An 18547-nucleotide genomic window follows, 5' to 3' on the forward strand; every position below is an offset into this window, starting at 1 on the left:
AGACACCACCGAATGTTGCAAGTAGTGAGAGTCGGGTAACACCTGAGAAGAGCCTTTGGAAGCTGAATGTGAGATTTGGATGGAACCAAATCTTTAGCTAGCAATGGCGCAAGATTTGGTTTCCTCCAATATCTCATCTTCAGCTGTCCCTGATGTTCGCACCTACACTACACCATCCTCCCCAGTCAACAAATAAGTGAACCTGCATTTGTTTGGTCTTTGGCCATATTTTACTAACATGTTCTGTTCAATTTGATAAACTAAACCCTGTCCTGTGCTACCTATCGACATACTTCTGTAGTTCTGTAGCACTATTTTTCAAACCAGCTCGACGGTTTCTATGGGCCATGGTTGACCAGTAGACTTGAACAGACACCACATCCTACAAAAGAGAGGGAGTGTCGGCACTTCTCCATGAAGCCTATACACCATATATCTGCACCTGAAAGCCGTCTGCTGGCACTTGAATATAATCGAGCTGTACAGTCGCCTCGACACATTTACTGACAACACAAGACAGAAGTGTAACCCTACCATTCATGCTGTCAACATGGTTCATGTATACATAACTTGTTTTTCCTGGTTTCGGATACTCTTGAATTTGCACTCCACTTTGTTTGATCAAGGGACTAAAGCTAGGCCCTACTTCAAAGGCTAACAGTCAAATGTGGTCCTCAAAAGAATCACCGTACTTAACTCTTGTTTTACCGTTGTTGGGGCAAGGTTAAGGACTCGCATTATGACCCTGAAAACATGCAGCCAAAACCAACTGATGATCTGTTTCTGTTTTAATATATCCAAGTAAGAACTCACAACTGCCGAGCAAGTTCATGGGCAACATTGAGATACTAATCATTATTAATGATAATTTCATTCGAAATTGCTTGTGCAATATATTTGAACATCCAGGGCACATATATTTGACATACATTGTTCCCTTAAAAGCAATGTCTTTCCTGGCACATCATCATGTCTTCTTGGCCAGCGACACGACCAGCTGTGCCCGCGGGTATCTCGCCAGCTCCTCCTCCAAGCTTCCCTCCACGCTCCAGCGTCTCTCGGCGGTCCTCACAAATTCATCCATCACTTCTCCAAAGTGCTGCACAACTATGGGCTCAAACGCGGCTCTCAGTTGGTTGGCGACCCAGCTTGCAGTGGTGTTAGGATTGTTCAGACTGCTTGAACGGTCGTGCACCCGCATGTCACTGATTGAAAAGGAGCCCTCTTCTTGGATGATCTCCCTCAGCTCTTTGTCGGAAGGTCCATACAGAGGCACGTAGAAAGAATTAAACTTTGCTCTGTCGATCACGCCCTGTCAATCATGGCTTAACACATCATGACTTCAAATAAGTGTGTTCATTTAAAAATAATAGATTGATATGCTAAACTGGAAAGGTACCTCTGAGGCCATGACACATAGAATCTTAGCAAACATTTCCCACAAGTGAAGGAACTGGGGAGTGCGATCATCAGAACTCTTCCCTACCAGAGAAACAACCATCCGGCCTCCTTGGACTAATTCCTTGGCTCTCAGCTCTAGGAAAAGTGTGAAATCTTTCCTGAACTGACGGGCATAAGCCTCACTGACCATGTGGAGTCTTTCATGCCTAGCATGCTCATCAACATCGTACGCGGGGACCAAGTTCCTCGTTAGATCTTCAGGAGCCTATATAAGGATATATGATAGATGTTTGCTTACAAATCGACGAGTTAATTCAAATAAAATCGGTCGATTGAGCAGTATCAAGCTCACACCTCTGAGAGCCAATTCTGGCAGTTGGACGAGCAGAAAAGATGCACTGAGCCACTAGTGAAGAGCCTCTCGTAGAATGACCCTGGTATGATCCCCACGGTCACTAATCCAGGCTTGTTGCTTTCAGAGAGCGTGACTAGGCCCTTCACCACCGCGTTGAAGTCGTTGCCAGGTAGGTCATTGAGGAGCACGCACACTTCCGGCGGTGGCTGTTCGAACTGAACACACTGGTTATTAATGGCCTCGACGGCGAACGATACCAGTGCTATCGCGTTTGGGCCAGAGGAGCATCCCAAGTCCGCGATCACCATCTTTTTGGGGTACAAGGTGCATATGTCCTTAATTGCTGCTTCTATCAGGGGCTTCATCCTCTTCTGCAGACCACCCTGGAACCGAGTTGTAATTCTTCAGAAAAACTCTTCTATTCTTACGCAATTATATTTTTTTTTTTCGAAATGGGGAATATGACCCCGGCTTCTGCATCATGATGATGCACACGGCCTTTTATTAATAGAGTATCATTACAAAGTTAAAACAATTCAGGCATCGCCAAGGATCGATACAAGAATCAACCAGCGAAAGAAAACAAGAAAAAATGGACTACACTTCATTGTATCCGTCTATTGTGCCGCCAGCCAGCCTGGCACAAGATATCCTGAGCGACCATCTGGAGCCGTGTGCATCCAGTAGCCATAGCATCCCACTTACGCAATTATATATATAAATTCTTGTTGAAATGGTTGTGAGAAGCCAAGCGTCAAAGGGCGGACCGCCGTAGACTGATGAATTAATCAAGATGAGAGAATCGACATACCTGGGCGCTGGAGTTGCGAGCATAGCTTGTCTCCCCTTCTCCTTGATTCATAAACACCGTCTGCTTGGAGGCCATGGCTTATTTGCTTGCAGCAAGCTAAGGCTAGCCTCTAGATCTACAAACACGAGGGTAGCAAGGCAATGAGTTCCAAATAAGACTTGTTCGCTATTGGCCTACTGAATCTAATGGTAAAGGCTCAGATCAGACAAATCCAGACCCATGGATATAGTGCCATCTTCGGGGCTATTTCCAGCTCTTTCCACCATCATCAATACCCTTATTGAAAATAAGTTGGAAAATCCCAAAATATGTTGGAACCTCTAAGCATATCTTACCATTATGATGCAGGGATAAGGCGCATAAGTGCCAAATCGGTGAAAGATACTACACCACGACGGGGATTCGCAAGAATACGCATGGGATATGCATATCCCCAAGTATCTCTTTTTCTGAATTAAAATAAAGAAAATAAATTAGAAAACGGCCGGGAACTCCCTCCGCCTCAGTTTGCTAGTCTTCCCTGTATCTCTAGGTCGCCAATTTGCCTATATAATTTAAATTATATAATGTAAAAATTATATTATTAGAAAATAGAACATCTAAACTTTCTAATAATATAATTATAACATATAACTAATACTAATTTGATCAAATTTGCGACCTAAAAATACGCGCACGCCTAATAAACTGTGAGAGAGGGAGTACCTAAGGATACGTACGGGCCTATTATTACATGGAGAAAATGCCGTTTTCTGTATCGCCTTATTCTATCCCCGTACTATGTAACATACTCTTCATACGAATTACTCCATATAGTAGTTCAGATCCACGCTAACATGGCCTCGAGCAATCTGTGTGATTCAGTCCCATTCTTATTCTCCTCATTGAATTGAATCTTCAGAAACAAATCTGTGTTACAATACCTTGTACATGTAATTAGCTGGTCTCAGTTTGCAGGGAGTAAAAGTATCTGAAATGCAAGGGCATAGCAAGGATAATCCTGGTCAGAGTTTGTTGGAAAGCAGAGCCACTTTTCAGAAACCGTTTACCTGAGCATGCAGAGCTCATGCTGAGGAATATTAGAATGGAGCAGAGCAGTGAACTGATGTTGATCTGGTCTATAAAAGGCCAGCCATACCTCTGAATTTTCCAAGCCAAAACATATGAGATAGCTCTGAAAGTAAGAGTTGTAGGAAACTGAACTCTTCCATGTCCGAGACATTTCTTTAGGAGTTCAGTTCCCACCAACATCTCATCTTCATAGCTGTCTACACAGGCTAGCCACATCAGATAATTTGGCAGATGAATTTGAGTGTTGGATGGGACCAAATCTTTGCTGCAGACTGCAGAGTGAGACAAGATTTGGTTTCCTCCAATATCTCATGTTCATGTGTCAGACACCAAATGTTGCAACTTGCAAGAACCTCGGAAGCTGAATGTGAGATTTGGACGGAACCAAATCTTTAGCTAGCTGTTGTGGCGCAGGATTTGGTTTCCTCCAATATCTCATCTTCAGCTGTCCCTGACGTCCACACCCACAACATCCTCAGTGGTCAAGCAATCAGATAAACTGAATTTGTTTGGTCTTTGATCATCTGTGTCATATTTTACTAACATGTTATGATCAATTTGAGAACCTAAACCCTCAACAATCTGTATTTTTATGATGGTCATCCAAGGATGATCTCATGATGCAAGCCATTAATCAGAAGCACAATTCTGTTAAGTCAAAACAAAAAAAAAACATTTCCCAATTTTGTGTTACATCTACTGAAACAGAAACATGTACACCAGTTCATATTACCAAGACTATTTTTATGATGGTCATCCAAGGATGATCTCATGATGCAAGCCATTAATCAGAAGCACAATTATGTTAAGTAAAAAGAAAGCGCTTCCAAATTTTGTGTTACATCTACTGAAACAGAAACATGTACACCAGTTCATATTACCAAGACAAAACTAGAAGTTGCTCATACATAACGCATTACATTTCAGCAAAATAACCTTCAACAAGCAAGTGCAAGCACCACATTGACCTGATGTAGAAAATACAGCTCATGTAATCCAGGACAGGTAATTTGCCTCCTTTCCTTTGTTCCACAGTGGTGGACCCGAATTGACAATTTTGCAACAACAGATGGAACATAAGAGCAGCGCCAAAGCTTCGCAGTTCACCATCTAGGTTGTGTTTACATGTCAGCCTGTAAGATGTTCAGGAACAGGTAACAGAGGCAAGCACTCATCCGTGCGCATTCATGTCAGCGATTTAACTCCATCCTGCGAAAGAGCGGCTCACATGCAAGTCAGAAGGCAAGTTAGGTAGAAGAACTCTACTGGTGGACAATTGCCTCTGGCCTCGTTGCTTGCAGATTTGACAATCCAATTTCCTCCAGGCGCTTCCATGTAGCCTCACGTTTTGATCTCACCGCAGCTCCCTGAGCTTCGTCGTCCTGAAACTTCTTTAGGCACTCCTCAAACAGTGCAGGGTCATGGTCCAAGAATATTTTGCGAACATTAAGACTCAAGCTTTGAACTGCCTGGTTCCAATGACCTTTTGTATTTCGTTCTAACGCAGGAAGGATAATGGGCAGTAGCACCCTACTGTTTTGTTTGATCAAACCCTCAATATGGTCATTGTTCCATAGAAACAAAGCCCTCTCTGCCACCTGTAAAATAAAGAAGAATGGATGCATCATTACCTTATATACTGAACAAGTAGCACTGAATCATAAGGGAACATAGCATGATTTATCCTACAGTCCTACTGCCTGAACATCACCAAATTTTAGATCATGGGGTAAAAGACTAAGTACAGATGATTATTTTCAATGCTGCCTACAAAATGCATTCAATGACACATCGTAAACAGCCAAATACCAATACAGAAGTCTACCTTCCAGGACTTCCTAGAAAGTTAATAGTATGTATGATAATTTGAGGATCTATTGTATTGGGAACATAATGAAATCAGCTTGTTCATGAACATAATATACCATGGATCCAACAACCCAACAGAAAGAGTCCCTTATGAATCATGATATGACAATATGAAATACATAGAAACCAGTTTGGACATAACAGTTTCTTCAACTACCCCATCAACAAAAATTATACATTAATATGTCACGAAATAACAAGATCCATAAGAGACCATAAAGTTTTGACCATCTTACTCCGGCGAAGTGGTGACTGGCTATCAGTAGAAGTGATTATATTTTTACAATATAAAGGGTAAATGGGTGCACTATGAAGCTGTGAAACTAATCATATCTAGGTTCTTATCTGAAAATGACGTAACGGCGGTAGTGCTATTAGAACGATGAACACACGAATATGATAATTCAATACTGGCAGACTTAATTGTCGATACAAAGCACCATCAATCTAGATTCAATATTTGTCAGCTACAGTTACATAGCAGAGTAATGTGATAAAGTTGATGTATGCTTCCTAATACTGATATCACAGTTCTTGATGTAAGTGTTCATAAGGGAAACGTGGCATGAATTGATTCAGTAAACCCAACTCCTGCAATATTTTCTCATGGACCATTATCCCACCTCAACCTCTCCAGATATAGATAGTTGAGAACTTTGAGACTTAGATAAGTTTGAAGTAGCAAAAAAAAATACTTATTCAGGGCCGAGTTAAAATCAACAAGCTCCTGGCAAGGAGTTAATCATGAAGTAATTACATTGATCAGGAAATGGCTAATATAAATATTCCTGTTCCAACATGAACAGAACTAGTGCACACTTTATACCTATCATTTGCTACAGGTCAGTTCACTTGCCATGATTATAGTTATATAAAGTGATGGCACAAGCAAACACTGTCACAATACTAACAATAGTTTTGAGATGAGACCTTCCATGAGCTATTAACAAGTAAATATCGTATGTGTACGGTTTGGTTGGCACTCTGCACTTACTCCCTCCGTTCTCTTTTAGTCTACATCTTAGACTAAAATTTTGTTCCAGTCTAAATTTTAGTTTTGTAATCAACAACACAGAAAACAAAGCAGTCCTACTCTCTCTATTGGATGTCATTAATTTTCATGTAGCTTGGATTGGTTGTTCACATATCAAAGTAGTAGTATCAAATGACTTTCTAATTGGTCTTAAAAATTTGTAGAATGTAGACTAAAAGAGAACAGAGGGAGTATATTTTACCTGGAAATGTGAACTACTTAAACACCGGGCAATCTGTCGGAAAAGCGGCACCATGCATCTCTGGAATTCTGCTGTCTGGGTAGCTTCCAATACCTCCTCTAACTCGCCCAAAAACATCACCTCCTTTGAACTATTTGTGATGGGCCAATACTTGAGTAAACCCCTTATAACAGTATCAGCAAGCTTGCAATCTTTCTCAACGAACTGAGTGACACAGTATGAGAGCTGCTGATGATACATGCTAACACATTTTGGTTTGTGGAGGGGTATCAGTGCTCGGACTAGAAACGATTTATGCTCTTCCTTGAGTGGCAAAGCAAAACCATTGATTATACTACCCAAAATCTCTAACAGCTCCGCGATCCCATAATGCTTTTCTGTCTCAAATATAAATCTGTAGAATATATTATTAATCGCCTTCCTGATGTATGGACGGTGCACCATAAACTTCCCATATATCCTGTGAAGTATTGTCTTCAAATACTCCCTCTCTCTCGGATCCTCTGAGTCGAAGAGATCAAGCAGCTTGAGAATGAAACTCTGATCGACATATCTCTTGGCCATCTTTGCATCTGTCTCAGGAGACTGGACAAATCTTAAGAACAGTTCAAAGATAATCTGCAGGTGAGGCCATGCCGGGTCCATGACAGGCTCTTCCTCCTCCAAATCAAATGACTCAAGTGCCTTGTTCTCCCTTGGCGCAGGATTCGGGGCCCGGAACAAGTTTGTGGATACCATGTTGACGACCTCTTGCACAACAGGCTCTGGGAATTTCCCGGTGGCAGAGGTGACATAATCCACGAGCTCAAGCAATGTTTGCCTCTTGATCTCCTTTTCTTTCACATCCTTTGTCGGATCCGTGAAGTCGAACACCACGCAGCACATGCCGAGCTTCCTGAGGAACAGGCCAGGTTTCTCCGAAGGCGGCACATCCCTGAAGCTCGGAAGCGCCTCATAAACAGGCGGGGCCATAAAACCATTGCTGGCACCCGCACCAACACCAGTGTTCTTGTTGCCGTAACTCTGGCCGGGATTCGCGGCCGCGGCGGCATAATTGTTCGGGTTGCCAATCCTGCTAGACATGGTCAAATCTGTCGTGGTTCTTGCATCAGACGTCGGACTAGACAGGGAGGAGCTGGCTCCGGCGAAATCCTTCTCGCCGGACTTGGCCGGCTTCTTGGGGAGCCTGCCCAGGATTTGCTTGATCATAACGGATTGACGAAACAAGTCGTCCCCCGATCAGACCGCGCTACAAAACTCCGTCCAAATCCATCATCTCTCCACCTGATCAAAGCACGCGCCGTGAGAAGCATCGAAAAAAAAGGAAATCCACGCATCACACGGAAAAGATAGGGTAAAACCGAACCTCACCAGATCAAATCGACGCCTCCGGAGCCGAAACCGCCCCTTTCCGATCGGCGAGAACCGATAAAAAGAAGAGCCGCGCGGGGGTCAAAAGGGAAGATGGGGCTCAGAGGGTAAAGCAAAAGGCGAAAAAATCGCGCCTTTTACCCCCAAATTTCCACGCGAATTGGCCCCGGGCGGAAAGGAGAGGGCACAGACTGGATGGATTCCTGCAGAAACCTGTGGGGAATTCGTGGTGGAGGAGGAGGAGGTGGTGGTGGTGGAGGGCTGGAGGCGTCGCCGGTCGGGTTCGTTCGGGTCGCTTCTTGGGGGAACAGTGGGAGGAGGAAGGCACTCGGTGGGCGAAGCGGAGCCAGAATGGGAGAGAAAATTATTAAAGAGAAAAGAAAAATTATTGGACCAAATCCAAGATGGGTAGCTTCGGTCGGTGGCTGGTAAATATTCTGGTGCACATTTTAGGTTGCACCCAACACCCAACTCAACACAAAATTAACGCCAAAAAAAAAACACAAAATTCATCTGCACAAAATAAAGTTTACACTACTATTCATTATGGCGGATTGCTAATCTGTAGGCTGCTTAAAATATTCTTCATTAAGTTGAGTTGATCCAAATGTGTTCATTTTCTCTCAACATATATGGTTGATCACCAAGATATCGGGAAGGGGAAAACTCTAAACGCCGGTGAGATGAGACAATCACTTGCCTTTTCATGTTACTCTCCCTAAGTTCCCTAGCATCAGTGGCGGCATCGGGAGGCCGAGGAGGGGCATGAATTAAGGATTATGGTGGTGTCTAAGTTTTTTCGATTTTGGGTTTAGCTGGTAGCGGCGAGGCCTCGACTGGGGAGACATCACATACTTCAAAGAATAAAAATATTGATGATTTATTCATGTCATGTACATGGCTAGCCTAGCATAAACCGATGTTTTGTTTTCCATGTCAAATCAAAAAAGAGAGCTTGTGCCTGTTCGGAGAGATCATCATAAATTATTATAGTATGTCGTACATAAAATATTTAGCCAAGTCTGCTCCCGTATAAGGAGCGAGGTATTGTAATGTAGCATGTGAATCCGCGGGGGGGGGCGTTATTTATGTACCTCTATCCCAATAAGATGTCTATCGAATGTTGCAATTGATGTCCGATCTCGAAGCGAAGGAAGATATCTTCGAAAAGTAGGTTTTTATGCTCCTATTTATTTATTATCTATGTTACGCCAGATGTTCTATGGATACAAGCTATTTAATGTTCCACATAAATTTTGTGGATTCTGGCCAAAGAAAACTCTTTATTTTAATATGTATCTTTTTACTAGTAATAGGAATTGGTATACGCCTTCAACCGCTCGGCCATCTCTCCTACATAATCTTATTATGGAAAATAAACTGAGTGAATAGCGAGTTTGCTTATTCCTGCGGAACAGGTATAACCGCAACTACTCGGGGGTTCCATAGTTTTATTGGAAAATCCTTTTTTAGTACTTTCTTTTACTAGGAATTGTGCTCCGCTCGGGCATCGACCCAGGAAGAATTTATTCTAGGATTTTTATAATCTATGATTAATCTTCTTTCAAAATACTCCCTGCCCCTAGGGGAAGTCAAATCCCCATGCCTCCTTGAAAGAGAGATGTCCTGAACCACTAGACGATAGGGGCATCACTAGACGCCGTCATTCCCACTGCTTCTCCTTGAATGGTTAGGTCTGAATTCCACAATGGAGCTTCAAAAAAATTTATTTCTGAATTAATTTTCTCAGTTTTATTAATCGGGTCGGCTCTTTATTCTTTATTACTGCTTGGCTCTAGATCTAGCGGGTTGTCATTCGATGCTTTGGGCAGTCCTAGGCTATGTTGTTAAGTTTGGGGTTCTCCATTTTTTGTTCTCCCGGTCGCCCCGACAATAAGACATTCAAGAAGAAGTTTGGTAGTCTTCCTTGCAAGGGATGATGCCCTAGCCGCAATATGTTTACGGTGGGAGCCTCATGCAACTTTCCAAGACAAACAAAATTGTTTAGTTTATACATGTTTGGTCTTTTGTAATTTCTTCACCATAGGCTTTAAGAAAAGACTACAAAAGATGGTGCTTGAGGTGATGATTTCGAAGGAATTTGGTGTACTTTAAGTTACTTGATCCATAGATAGATGGCGTTCTATATATTCATGGCGGATCTAGTGTCCGTCCTACCCGGCCAGGTGCTCGGAGTTGCCGGGTCATGCGACATCATACCCGACATCATACCCCGTGTCATATTTTTCAACAATTTTCATGAGTAATTAGCATATTATATGAACTTTGTTTTTTTTATTTGCATGTTCTCAAAAAAGTTTCTGGGCACACCATTGGTGTATTTGCATGAATCGGGATATTACTCGGCGAAAGAGTCATGTTAGTTGTGGTGAATTTGTAGCGTCCGTTCGGCAGATTATTATTTTTACTACGAAAAGACATAGAAAATATGAAAAATTGAATTGTATATTTGACCATTTTGACAACCTTAATATATGAAGACGCACCATTGAGAAAAAGATTATAAGTATGGGCGCCAAGATGATGAGTAAAACATGCGTTGTCGCTTTGGTGTACTCTTTGCAGGTACCCAAAAGAACAAGTGACAAAAAAAACTCCTTAAAATGGATAACACATGCGGATAATCTACGATTAGATCGCACTAATGATGCGGCACTGGCCCAGCACTGCACGCCTACAACTGGCCTGAAAGACCGAAAGACCGGAGGTGGCCAAATGAATACTTCTACGTTGTGTCACTTCATCCAAACAAATGATGGGGCACCATTATGGATGGTCAAATCTCTCTGTCCCTCTCTTAAAACTTCCCTCAAATCAAAAGGCTCTGAAGGTTTCGATGTTGTTCCAGCTGATTAAACCGCTGGATTTGTTCCTAGCACTCGTAAAAATAAACAAAGAGCAGCATAGTGGATTTGTACTAGACAAATGGCGATCGGCTTGCAACAGAGAGACGGATGGAGACGGTGAGTGAGGGGAAAGTTTAGCAGAAGAAGTGGTTAGATAGTATGGATAACCTGCCTCTGGTGTCACTGTTACGAACAGATGGCCGGAGGAAAAGAAAAGACAGGGGAAGATATCCAGGTCACCTTCACGGCGATGCGATAAAGCAAAGGCCTGCGTTCGGCGCCTTGCCTGACTATCTAGCTACTGTACCTGCGTGCCCAACTGCTTTTGCAAACCTAATCCGTGTCCTTCACTGTACCCTGAAGCAAATTTTCGTCTGTCTTCCAAGCTAGGGATAAGAAAGAGAGAACATTCTAGAAAAAACTATCTAAGTTGTGCAAGCAAAAAAAGTTTAATTGGGTAAATGCATAATTGAATGTATCTAACCAGCTACGCTCAATATATATATAAAGGGAATTTTTGGAACCTAGGTTCTGCGAAACCTGATTAAATTTAGTCTAGCACTAAGCTACATCGTTTTCGGACCATTAAGTTACAAAATAACTACGAGGGGGTATTTCCTTTAGAATATTCATCTGAAACTTATGATTTTTGTTTGCCTAAGCTACATATTTTCGAATTTGGGTATAAAATTGGCACGCACATATATACGCGTATCCTCTACATGCAAAACTTTTATTTCAAAATTTTTGAGGCTCGAAAATACGGATTTTGGGGTGCTACAATATTCAGGTTTCGTTGAACCTAAGTGCCACTGTGTAATCCTACAATATATAGGCTAGTCAGCGATTATGCAAGAAAAAAGCGATGATACAGGGTTCCAACCCTAGCCGTGCGCCGCTATATGCCCCGCCTCCTTCATGGGATCTCCAACCTACGCTCGGTGTTGTAGTAAGGTCTTAGAGTTTGGTTAACCGGCAACAACTTTATCGTGGCTATGATGATGTTGCGTTTGATAAGAATAAGATACATTCGTCTCTTCGTTCAATCTATATCCGGGGGCGTTGAGGAGGGCGAAAAGAAGCGTCTTGTCGCTGCTCCCACAAAGTGGTGGATCTCGTTCAGTATATGTGTGTTACATGTTTGGTGCCAGAGGATTCAGACCAATTTAAGTGTTCAATGATGAGGAATTCGGCTCTGGGGCGCTGATTCTTAGGGGCATGTGCACAACAACCTAAGGCCGGCTTCGATAGGAAAGCGGCGATAGCGGTGCGTCGGCAGTGGTGGTCTAAGGATCTTGGTGTCTTTTTTGTTTGTTTGGGCGCTTTGTACTTCTCGTGACTAGCTTTCTTATATACTCCCTCCGTCCCATGAAACACGTCGAAAGTATATCAAAATTTAGATGTATCTACTACTATTTAATGTCTAAATATATCTAAAATTTAACTAACCTTCAACTTATTTCATGGAACGGAGGGAGTATATAAAAAAATGGGTCGATGAGGCAAAGCTTGTACATATCTTGGTCGATCGTATATATGCGCGCGCTCGGCTTCGGTCCGCCGTCTAGCTAATGTGGAATGGACGGTCGATCGGGTGGGTGTGCATGCGTGAGGACTCACGAACCTGATTGCCTGATACGCACGGCGCCAGTAGCTATCGGTCGCTATGAATCGTACGTTGGCACCGATTAGGCGGTCCGCATAAATCTAGTGGAACCCGATCGGCGGACGGTACGAATGAAGGAACGGATGATAGCACACAGCATCCATTGCACGATCCACAATGGAATTTGCATGCATGTGTGGAACCTAGCTCGAACATTATTCTACACTTGGTTCTGTGTTATGGTTGCCACATCGGTGTCGACTGCACTGCATGCACGTTCTTTTCTCGGCACGATGAAGTGAAAGTTTCGGTCTCATCCCAGCCGTGTCAAGGCTGGCGTCGTCGTCGTGGCAGCCGGGACGAGTCAAATTAAGCAGCGAGAGGATCCAGATGGATACAGCCAGCTACAGAAAGCCAACGTGTTTCACGTACGTAGTGGTGGCATATTTATCCGACCCGGCCGTTTCTGTACAGTACACGTACGTACTATATCATTCTTTTCTGTTTCGAGAAGATGTCCGTCTATTTATGTACCACGATGATCTCTCCTTGTCGCGACTATTCATTGCCGTGTTTGCTTTTATCCACTCCACTGTTTCATTGCCCAATTTGTAACCGCGACTTTGCTAAACAGTATCTGTGCGATGTAGTATCATGGTGTCCAACTGTCCTGTCCATTTTTTGTGAGTACGAAAGCTACACCAGAATGTCGTGGGCACTTCTACCGTTTTTTCGATAGTGGGTACAAATAGGTGCGGGAAAATTTGTAGTGATACCTCACATGATATCACTTTTCAAAAAAAAATCAAAGCAAATTTGTGGGTGTTTAAAAGATGCGAGTGAATATGATATTTTTTGGACATTTCTAATAATAGCAAGCCTTATTCCTATTTTGGCATTTTGGATTTCAGGGCTTTTAGCCCCGGTTAGTGAAGGACCTGAGAAGCTTTCTAGTTATGAATCGGGTATAGAACCCATGGGGGGAGCTTGGCTACAATTCCGAATACGCTATTACATGTTTGCGCTAGTTTTTGTTGTTTTTGATGTCGAAACGCAGATAGGGATCGGGTGAATTAGAGAATAGACAGACGTCCGTTGGCATTTCAGCCTTTCTTCTCCTTTCAGGGCCTATCCGAAAGAGAATCCAGTACCTATTGGTCCTAAATATCAGAATAGAACGTCCACATCTTGGATCAGAAAATGGTAAATCGATTGTTTGCCTGCCTGGGAGTGATCGTGAGCGGACGCTAGCCAAACAAATTCATTGCCGAGCTCCTCCTTAGAGAGGAAATCTTGGCTAAACAACGAAAGCGAGAAAGACTCTATCCAGATCTATGGATCTCCCCAGCGTCCAAGCGAGACCCCAAAAAAACCAAATCCGCCACTCGTTGGGCGAGGCCTTGCTTTCTATGAACACCTCACCACTGAATGAGAAACTTAGCCTCCGACGGCTAGCAAGAACTTTTCGGTGTTGCTCAATCTCGGGTAAAAAACTAGGGAAATAGGGGAAAGCCAGTTCTGGTGCTTTTCAAGATAGGGGTCAGCAAAAGGAGGCAGTTGATTCTGGTTCGTAACGCCGTTCCCACCGCGCTCACGGCCCGGCTGGCCTGCCAGCGGTAGTGGGAATTCTCCCGTTCCCTGGTCAAAAAAGGGTTGGTTGGATGCGGGATCTACTCCACGAGGAGCGGTACGGACGTAGATGATATCATCACGACCTCTCTTTGCGTACCGCTAGGGATGCTTAAAGGGCTTTAAAATTAGTGGTAGAGTAATGTCGTGCTAAGACGTAAGTCCTCGGTTCGAATCTGATAGAATACTGTATCTACTAAAATTCATTCACTTTTTTTCTTTATTTTTGAAACTTTCTCCATTTTTTATAGAATTTTATGACTTAGTGCGAGATGCGTTCATTTTGGGGCTAGTATGTGAGACATGTGAACTGGCAAAGCGCAGCCTTCGAAGGTTTGGATCGACGTCGGAAATGGAAGCCTTGAGGAAGAATGTGTCGAATACGAATGGAACTTTCCAACCTTCGATAAAAGGTCCCATCCTTTTTTTCGGTAAATTCTTTTTTCATTTTCCCATCGGCCTAGAATTGCCTTTCCTTTTTTTCCTTCTCCTTTTTCTTTTCGTATCATTATTATTACTTTGGTTTCTTAATAGGGTTTTTTTTTCTGAGTAAACTTGTCATTTTGTTTTCTAGAATTTCCATAATCAAATTGGGAATATACAAAGAGAAAAAAAAAGATAAATTGCTATGTGAATAGTGTTATTTTGTATTTTTATCTTTTTTGTGACACTATTCATGTCATTTTTGCTTATGTGGGTGTATTACGAATTTGGTTTTGCAAATTCTAAACACACATTTTGCGAACACACACAAATTATTTAAATTTTAAAGAGTGTTATCATGGTATAAAATAAGGTATGGTATGACTAGAAATGCACTCCAGTAGTGTAGATCGGTCGTTGGCTGGCCGTTCAATGCTTGGACGTACCGTCCTATATGGGGACACAAAGGAGGCGCACAAGATGATCTAGGTCTTTGGAGACTCCTGCCCAGTTGGTCCGTCCCGCCTCTGGTGACCCTTGGAGGTGCTTGAGGTGTGGCGGGCCACAACCTCTCCCCGGCAGGAGGTTTCCATCTTTTTTATATAGTTTCGAAGTTTTCTTTGGGATGGTAAGGTATCCTAAAGTCAGAATAAAATCATCCTTGCCCTATCCTCGCTCCAATGGTATGTTTAGCTCCAAAGAAGGGCACGTGAAGTTGTCTGGGGTCTTTTTTTTCCGTGATCGTTGTTATGGTTTTCAGGTATGGCTCTTCTGCATCATCGACGATGATTGTTGCTCTATTGGGCATGTCCTTTAGGTTATTAGCATGACGACTTTCTGTATGTCTACTACTCCAAGATTTGCATGGCTCCGATGATAGAGCGGTGAGGGCGGCGGCACGACTTCGATTTGTTTCAGTGCTTGTAGTCATCGCTATATGGTTCAACAACCTATTTGTAATTTTTACTACTTTTGGATGTGTTTGTACTGTTGTTGATGATTATTAATATACAGGTTCACCTTTTTGCAAAAAAAGAACCTGCTTTCGTTTCCCTAAAAAACTTGTTTCCATTTTTTGAGAAAGAGGGAAAACCAATTCACCTCAAACACTCCCTCTTCACCACCGCCATGCCACTAGAAACCCCACCCCACCACACTCGCACCCACCCCCTAAGTTTCTTCCTCACCTCTACCTTCGTAGCCAAGAGTCCCTTCATCGATGGCTACTGTGATGTTCCTTCCTCACATGTGATGTCGATGTCGCTGCGTCATCACTGGTCGTCTCAATGGTTGCGACATGTCATCTTCCTCTTCCCTGATCGCTCATCGCTAACAGGCCAGACCCATCACACCACTAGTGTGAGCGTTGCATCGATAACCGACGCAATGAGTGTCAAATAAGATTTGCAAATTTTAGGTTTAATCTATTCTGAAAAAGGTCATTACTTGCACGATTTTTTTCAACCTAGTTTTTTTAGGGGATTTTTTCCGGCCTAATAGACACTTTATTTGCTCAACCTCTCAAGTTCAGCCAAGACTTTGGTGCTCGGCCCAGCCTACCTAGTAGCCCACACAGCTCAGCTCACACTCTAACTAGCCCATTTCTAGCATCCTCATTTTTCTCGCCGTCCTCCATCGAAGTGAACGACCACGATACGATGGCGTCTTTCTGCCGCTCCGCCGCCGCCGCGGCCAGGTCGGCGGCTTTCCGGTCGAGATCCCGCATCACGAATCCGTTCCCGGCGACAAGGTCGCCCGTCGCCGCTCCGCGGATCCGCAGGTCGCTCCAGAGTACTCAAATCCTCGTGCTGCCTCGCCACTAAACTAGGTTTGCCGCGATTCGCGAAGCTGTTCTGAGAGGTTTTTGGTCCTGCTGCTCCATCTCTCAGGTCCGCGGTGAAGGTGCTCGCGGGCGCGGAGTCGCTGATGCCTCTCCACAGCGCGGTGGCGGGCGCGCGGCTGCGGTCGTGCATCGCGGCCGACTCGTCCTGCTGGAGCTGCCTCTCTCAAGGTGAAGCCTCTGCAGCCACTTCTTTGTTTTCTACGGTTCAAATGTGCAATCATGCTAGGCTAATTCTCTGTACTTGTGTTAATGATTGATTTTCTAGTGTCTAAAGCTGGAATTATAATGCTATTTTTTGTTAAGAGACGAGTCAGTGAAAATTGTAAGTTCTAGGATATGATGCCCCAGCGTTGAAAAAAATAAACAGTTATGACGTGAATTCATAAGATACATCATCACATTGGTCCAAACATTAGACAGAGTTGTTTGGGGTTATCAGTTAATGTATTCTAATGAATTCTATTGGATCTGGAGAGCATTGTCATGCTTGTTGCTGGTAAATTGCATGTTTAATACTGTAGAACATTTATGTCTCTCTGTCTGTGTGTGCGCTATGTTTTTTGTATTTAACAAACTGAGAAGATACAAATGCCCAAGCACTATTGTTTGTTAGCAACTAGAGGATTCAAGAACAGGTGTTTGGCGTAGTGTCTTTAGCTGGATATGTGTAGCGTTTTGTTGTCTGCTTGTGTTTGTTTCTTGCATAGGAGCCTTAACCAAACGTGTACATCTTTTCATTGTATGTTGGAGATGACAAGATTGCAAAATTACTGTCATTTTATTATTCTAAAATGGTGTTTTAGATTTGAGGAGTCTATTGACCCTCTAGCCTCTACATGTCAGTTTGGCTGTATGCAAACCATACTATTAGTTTTACTTATACCATCAAATATGTTTTTCCTAATATTATATTTTTTACTTATTTACACGATTATAAAACGGTATGTTGTGTAATGATCAAAAGCGAGTCTTAGAACTATGAAAACCTTAAATTCTATTACATGATAAAAAAAACTGGAGGGAGTACTTTGAATATATTGGACCAATTACTTGTTTTTAACTTGCAGTTTCAACATTCTCATTTCTGTTTTGGTAATCATCCTGCTAGGTTTGATCAAGCGCATCTGATCATGGCTAGGAGTATAATGTTAAAAGGCGTGGCTCACGTGCTCCTGTCTCTTGTTTGAAGATATTTTCTTTCCGCTCTAAAGAGTGGTGTGTGCCATTTTGTGTATTAATCAAATTTTGTTGAAAAAAGTTGTAGAAATAATCTATTCGTGACCTATTCAGAACTATTGTTTAATTTATCTATGCAGTGACAGAGTTATCTCAGTTTCTTCACACAGTGTTTGTTTTGTGGACACCTTGTTTCATTGCACTAGCTGATATTAATCATTTCCCAACCTTACAAGTATTAGTATATTGGGTTGTTTGTGTGCTTTTGGATGATCTTAAGTGTGCCATTCCTACAAAACAGAAGTATCGACAGATTACAAAAACCCAGGTCAAAATCGTGCCGTGGTGGACATGCTTACAATTTCTTTTGGCTATTGTTCTTCATTCGCTGTTTTCTGATATTCAGTAGGGAGCATTCTTCTTTTTTCTTCTCTTCTCACTTAGCTTTGTTCTTTTGTTTTGAAACAACTCATTAGACTTTGCTCTACCTCGGTGACAAAGACTGAAGGGAGGTGGGCATCCTACTTGGAACAGCACTCCAGAGGGATTATGTTTTCCTGTTATAGATGCTCGGCTTGGCGAGTTCACAGCTACAGAGATACTGAACTTTGTTTGGTGGCTTGGTGTTCGTGTGCACTCTTTTCAATTTGTAGCAATTTCTGGAGGAGGCTGAAATGTCCTTTTTATACTATATTAACCGTACCTGGTGCCTAATCTGAAAATGTGTTTGGTTCTTCTTCATGAAGACAAAAGCTGAGTTTGATTTCTCATCCTGATCACACTTCACCTGATCTGTTGTTCTTTTCCTAAAAATGAAATCTCATGCTGACAGGGCAGATTATTTTACTGCCGGCTTGCAATCATTATGTCAGTGATTTTGCTTAGTTAAG

At 42.7% G+C, this 18547-nt stretch overlaps 3 protein-coding genes across 4 annotated transcripts; 1 reads left to right on the top strand and 2 right to left on the bottom strand.

Annotated features, from left to right (window-relative positions):
* Positions 1–960: 960 nt before the first annotated feature.
* LOC124683112 (inactive anthranilate O-methyltransferase 1-like) lies at positions 961–2828 on the bottom strand. The gene is made up of 4 exons (XM_047217687.1): positions 2568–2828; positions 1756–2139; positions 1400–1666; positions 961–1312 (listed from the first exon to the last, which is right to left on the bottom strand). Exons 1-4 carry the CDS (start codon positions 2640–2642, stop codon positions 968–970), a joined length of 1071 nt encoding a protein of 356 aa, XP_047073643.1. The 5' UTR covers positions 2643–2828; the 3' UTR covers positions 961–967.
* A 1615-nt stretch (positions 2829–4443) lies between these two features.
* Positions 4444–8367, bottom strand: LOC124689672 (serine/threonine protein phosphatase 2A 57 kDa regulatory subunit B' theta isoform-like). Of its 2 annotated transcripts, none has more exons than XM_047223164.1 (3): positions 8114–8367; positions 6743–8026; positions 4444–5236 (listed from the first exon to the last, which is right to left on the bottom strand). In XM_047223164.1, exons 2-3 carry the CDS (start codon positions 7949–7951, stop codon positions 4901–4903), a joined length of 1545 nt encoding a protein of 514 aa, XP_047079120.1. In that variant the 5' UTR covers positions 7952–8026; positions 8114–8367; the 3' UTR covers positions 4444–4900. The 2 variants fall into 2 exon arrangements, with proteins under 2 accessions (XP_047079120.1, XP_047079127.1); XM_047223171.1 differs by having other exon boundaries at positions 8109–8367.
* Positions 8368–16296: 7929 nt separating this feature from the next.
* Positions 16297–18379, top strand: LOC124683113 (protein NONRESPONDING TO OXYLIPINS 2, mitochondrial-like). Its single transcript, XM_047217688.1, has 3 exons — positions 16297–16418; positions 16528–16649; positions 17590–18379. The coding sequence occupies exons 1-3, from the start codon at positions 16297–16299 to the stop codon at positions 17607–17609; spliced, it is 264 nt and encodes an 87-aa protein (XP_047073644.1). The 3' UTR covers positions 17610–18379.
* The last annotated feature ends 168 nt before the right edge of the window (positions 18380–18547 follow it).

Source organism: Lolium rigidum, chromosome 1 (assembly GCF_022539505.1).
Source record: "Lolium rigidum isolate FL_2022 chromosome 1, APGP_CSIRO_Lrig_0.1, whole genome shotgun sequence".
Taxonomy (NCBI): Eukaryota; Viridiplantae; Streptophyta; class Magnoliopsida; order Poales; family Poaceae; genus Lolium; species Lolium rigidum.

Coding starts and splice junctions, on each gene's coding strand:
- LOC124683112 (XM_047217687.1), bottom strand. CDS start 2,642: ATGGCCTCCAAGCAGACGGTGTTTATGAATCAAGGAGAAGGGGAGACA. Junction 2,140..2,567: donor CTCGCAACTCCAGCGCCCAG/GTATGTCGATTC, acceptor ACTCGGTTCCAG/GGTGGTCTGCAGAAGAGGAT. Junction 1,313..1,399: donor TATGTGTCATGGCCTCAGAG/GTACCTTTCCAG, acceptor CATGATTGACAG/GGCGTGATCGACAGAGCAAA.
- LOC124689672 (XM_047223164.1), bottom strand. CDS start 7,951: ATGATCAAGCAAATCCTGGGCAGGCTCCCCAAGAAGCCGGCCAAGTCC. Junction 5,237..6,742: donor TAAGTAGTTCACATTTCCAG/GTAAAATATACT, acceptor TTTATTTTACAG/GTGGCAGAGAGGGCTTTGTT.
- LOC124683113 (XM_047217688.1), top strand. CDS start 16,297: ATGGCGTCTTTCTGCCGCTCCGCCGCCGCCGCGGCCAGGTCGGCGGCT. Junction 16,419..16,527: donor GCCGCTCCGCGGATCCGCAG/GTCGCTCCAGAG, acceptor TCCATCTCTCAG/GTCCGCGGTGAAGGTGCTCG. Junction 16,650..17,589: donor CTGGAGCTGCCTCTCTCAAG/GTGAAGCCTCTG, acceptor TCATCCTGCTAG/GTTTGATCAAGCGCATCTGA.